Source organism: Chrysochloris asiatica, unplaced genomic scaffold (genome assembly GCF_000296735.1).
Source record: "Chrysochloris asiatica unplaced genomic scaffold, ChrAsi1.0 scaffold00451, whole genome shotgun sequence".
Lineage (NCBI taxonomy): Eukaryota > Metazoa > Chordata > Mammalia > Afrosoricida > Chrysochloridae > Chrysochloris > Chrysochloris asiatica.
In genome coordinates, this window is record NW_006408969.1 from 1,104,412 (window position 1) to 1,107,167 (window position 2,756).

At 48.4% G+C, this 2,756-nt stretch overlaps 1 protein-coding gene across 4 annotated transcripts in view; it reads right to left on the reverse strand.

The window, feature by feature from the left end:
* SGSM1 (small G protein signaling modulator 1) overlaps window positions 1–2,756 on the reverse strand; it is a 92,000-nt gene that overhangs the window by 64,798 nt on the left and 24,446 nt on the right. For all 4 annotated transcript variants that reach the window (XM_006877270.1, XM_006877268.1, XM_006877269.1 and 1 more), the window contains exons 9-10: window positions 1,265–1,428; window positions 963–1,095 (exon numbers count right to left, since the gene is read on the reverse strand). In XM_006877270.1, the coding sequence (XP_006877332.1) occupies window positions 963–1,095; window positions 1,265–1,428 (297 nt within the window). The remainder of the gene's footprint in view (window positions 1–962; window positions 1,096–1,264; window positions 1,429–2,756) is intronic.

Sequence of the window (2,756 nt, forward strand, 5' to 3'; positions counted from 1 at the left end):
TTCATAACCACTACGCTACCAGAGCTCCCATATATATATATATATATATAATCACAGCTTCCGACTCATAGTGACACCATAGGGCAAAGCAGAACTGCCCTGTAAGACTTCTGAGGCTGTCAGTGTTTATGGGAGCAGACAGCCTCATCTTTCTCCAGTGGAGGGGCTAGTGGGTTCAAACCACCAACTGAAATTATCAGCTAAACAGTTAAAGTACTGTACCACCAGGGCTCCTCCATTCACTAAATAATCTACCCTCTTGCCATCTAGTTGATTTCAACTCACAGCAACACTGTATAGTTTCCAAGGCTGTAAATCTTTATAGGAGCAGAATGCCTCATCTTTCTTCCATAGAGTAGCTGGTGGGCTTGAACCACCAACCTTGAAGTTTGCAGCTCAACACTTAGACCACTGTGCCACCAGGTTCTTCCAACAGCTGAATGTTGTTGTGAAGTCCCATCCAATCTGTTCCACTCAAAATGAGGATATGACGACCCTGTGTAGGGTTTCCCAGGCTATAAATCTTAACAGGAGCCAGAAAGCCTCATCTTTCTCCCGCAAAGTGGCTGGTAGATTCAAACTGCTGACTTTGTGCCCAAAGCATAACCACTATGCTACCAGGGCTCCTTATTCACTAAATTTTTGTTGTTGTTGTTGTTATGTGCCATCGAGTCAGTTCCAACTCATAGTGACCCTGTAGAGGGTTTCTGAATAACGGCTGGTGAGCTTGAACCACCAACCTTGCGGTTCAAACTGACCCTGCAATTCAGGACATTAACCCACAGCACCACACCAGGACTCCTATTCACTAAATATAGGTCGGATATTATTCTCGTTTGAGAAGAAACCAAGATAAAGCCTTCCTGACTCCAGGTCCCAGTGCTGGCCCCAGAATCCAAACACTTGAGTTTACTTCCAGGATCAGAGTGTTGGGCGGGCAGGTGGGGCCCAGGGAAGCTTACCAAATTCGGACTGCATGCCAGGGTAGATGATCCTGAACACATAATCAGTAGCCTCATCGTCTTCCTTGTCTGAAGATGTGGACTCAGCAGACCCCTGAGGGCTTCGCTTGCGCAGTTTGGGAAAGACTTTACCCTGAAAGAACATGACCCTCTGCAGGGTTCCCAAGACAAACCCACCCTATCCCTTCTAAACAACTAGCACAACCCAAGGGTCTCAGTGAGGTGGGCACAGCCACCTCCCCAGACTGAGTAACCCCCACTCGCCCATAGCCCACGGCCCCATGTTCCTGAGTAACACTCACCTTCCCCCGCTGGGACCAGAGTGGCGGGTCCAGCTGCCCATGGGGGAGCAGCCCATTCTCCAGGCATGAGAGGAACTGTAGGAGGTGCCCACCCCGGGGGAAGCGGAAGGGTGGCCGCTGGATCCCGTCCTGGCTGACCAACACCACTGTCCCACCGCTGTCCACTGCCAGAGAAGACCCATGGGAAAGGTCCCTAGGAGGCATGGTGGTGGGCCCTCCCACCAAACATCCCCCAACACATACTAAGCCACACCTGGGGCCCCTGTGCCCAGACACGAGGAGAGACCCGGGCAAGTCAGAGGTCTTTTTAACCTCACCTGAGTCCCATCCACCTAACCCACCTCTCTGGTAGGGGGATGGACTCCAGCAAGGTCAAGAAGACTGTGGCGAACTCCCTAAAGTCTCCCACCAAAGGAAAAAGGTGTCCCCAAACCTCTACTTGTTTCAAGAACTTTCTGTGTATGAACTGTAAAATATAAAACTGATGATCTGATATGTAAGCCTCCACTCAATCACAATAAAAAATTTTATAGAAAAATGAAAAGAAAAAAAAAAAGAACCTTCTGTGATTGTCATCTACAAATTTACCTGAACAAATTTTGTAAGGAGGCTTTCAGATCTACCCCTTCTCAGAGCAACAGCTGACTCTAAACTCACTACCCCACTGCCATCGAGTCAGTTCCAATTCAAAGAGACCCTGAATAGGGTTTCTGAAACTGTCAATCTTTATGGTAACAGACAGCCTCATATTTCTTTCTCCCGAGGAGCAGCTGGTAGTTTTGAACTGCTAACCTTTTGGTTTTAAACTGTTTAACTCACAGCACCATTGGGGTGATATGACTCTAGCCAGCACATATTGAGCACTTACTGCATGCCAAGCCCAGCATATTAAAGGCAAGGTCTTATACAACAATCCTATAAAACCCACTGCCTTTATGTCAATTCTGACTCATAGCAATCTTATAGAACAGAGTATAACTGTTCCATAGGGATTTACAGCAGTTCTGTCAACCGTGAGTCGCAGACTGCCTCATCTTTCTCCCATGGAGCAACTGGTGGATTCAAACCACCAACCTTGCAATTAACTCACAGTACCATTATCGCTCCTCCAAACCTGACCCAAACCAAGAGCTGGTGCATTGACTCTGACTCACAGTGACCCCATAGGACAGAGCAGAACTGCTTCATAAGGTTGGATGGTGGTTGTTGTTGTTAGGTGCCATCAAGTTGGTACTGACCCATAGCGACCTTATGCACAGCAGAATGAAACACTGCCCGATCCTGGCCCAACTTCACTACTGTTGCCACGCTTGAGCCCACCGATGCTGCCACTTGGCCAATCCACCTCATTGGGGGTCTTCCTCTTTTTCTCTGACCCCCCACCTTACCAAACATGATATCCTTCTCCATCGACTGGTCCCTCCTGACAGTATGTCCGAAGTATGAAAGACAAAGTTTGGCCATCCTGGCCTCCAAGGAGCACTCTGGCTGC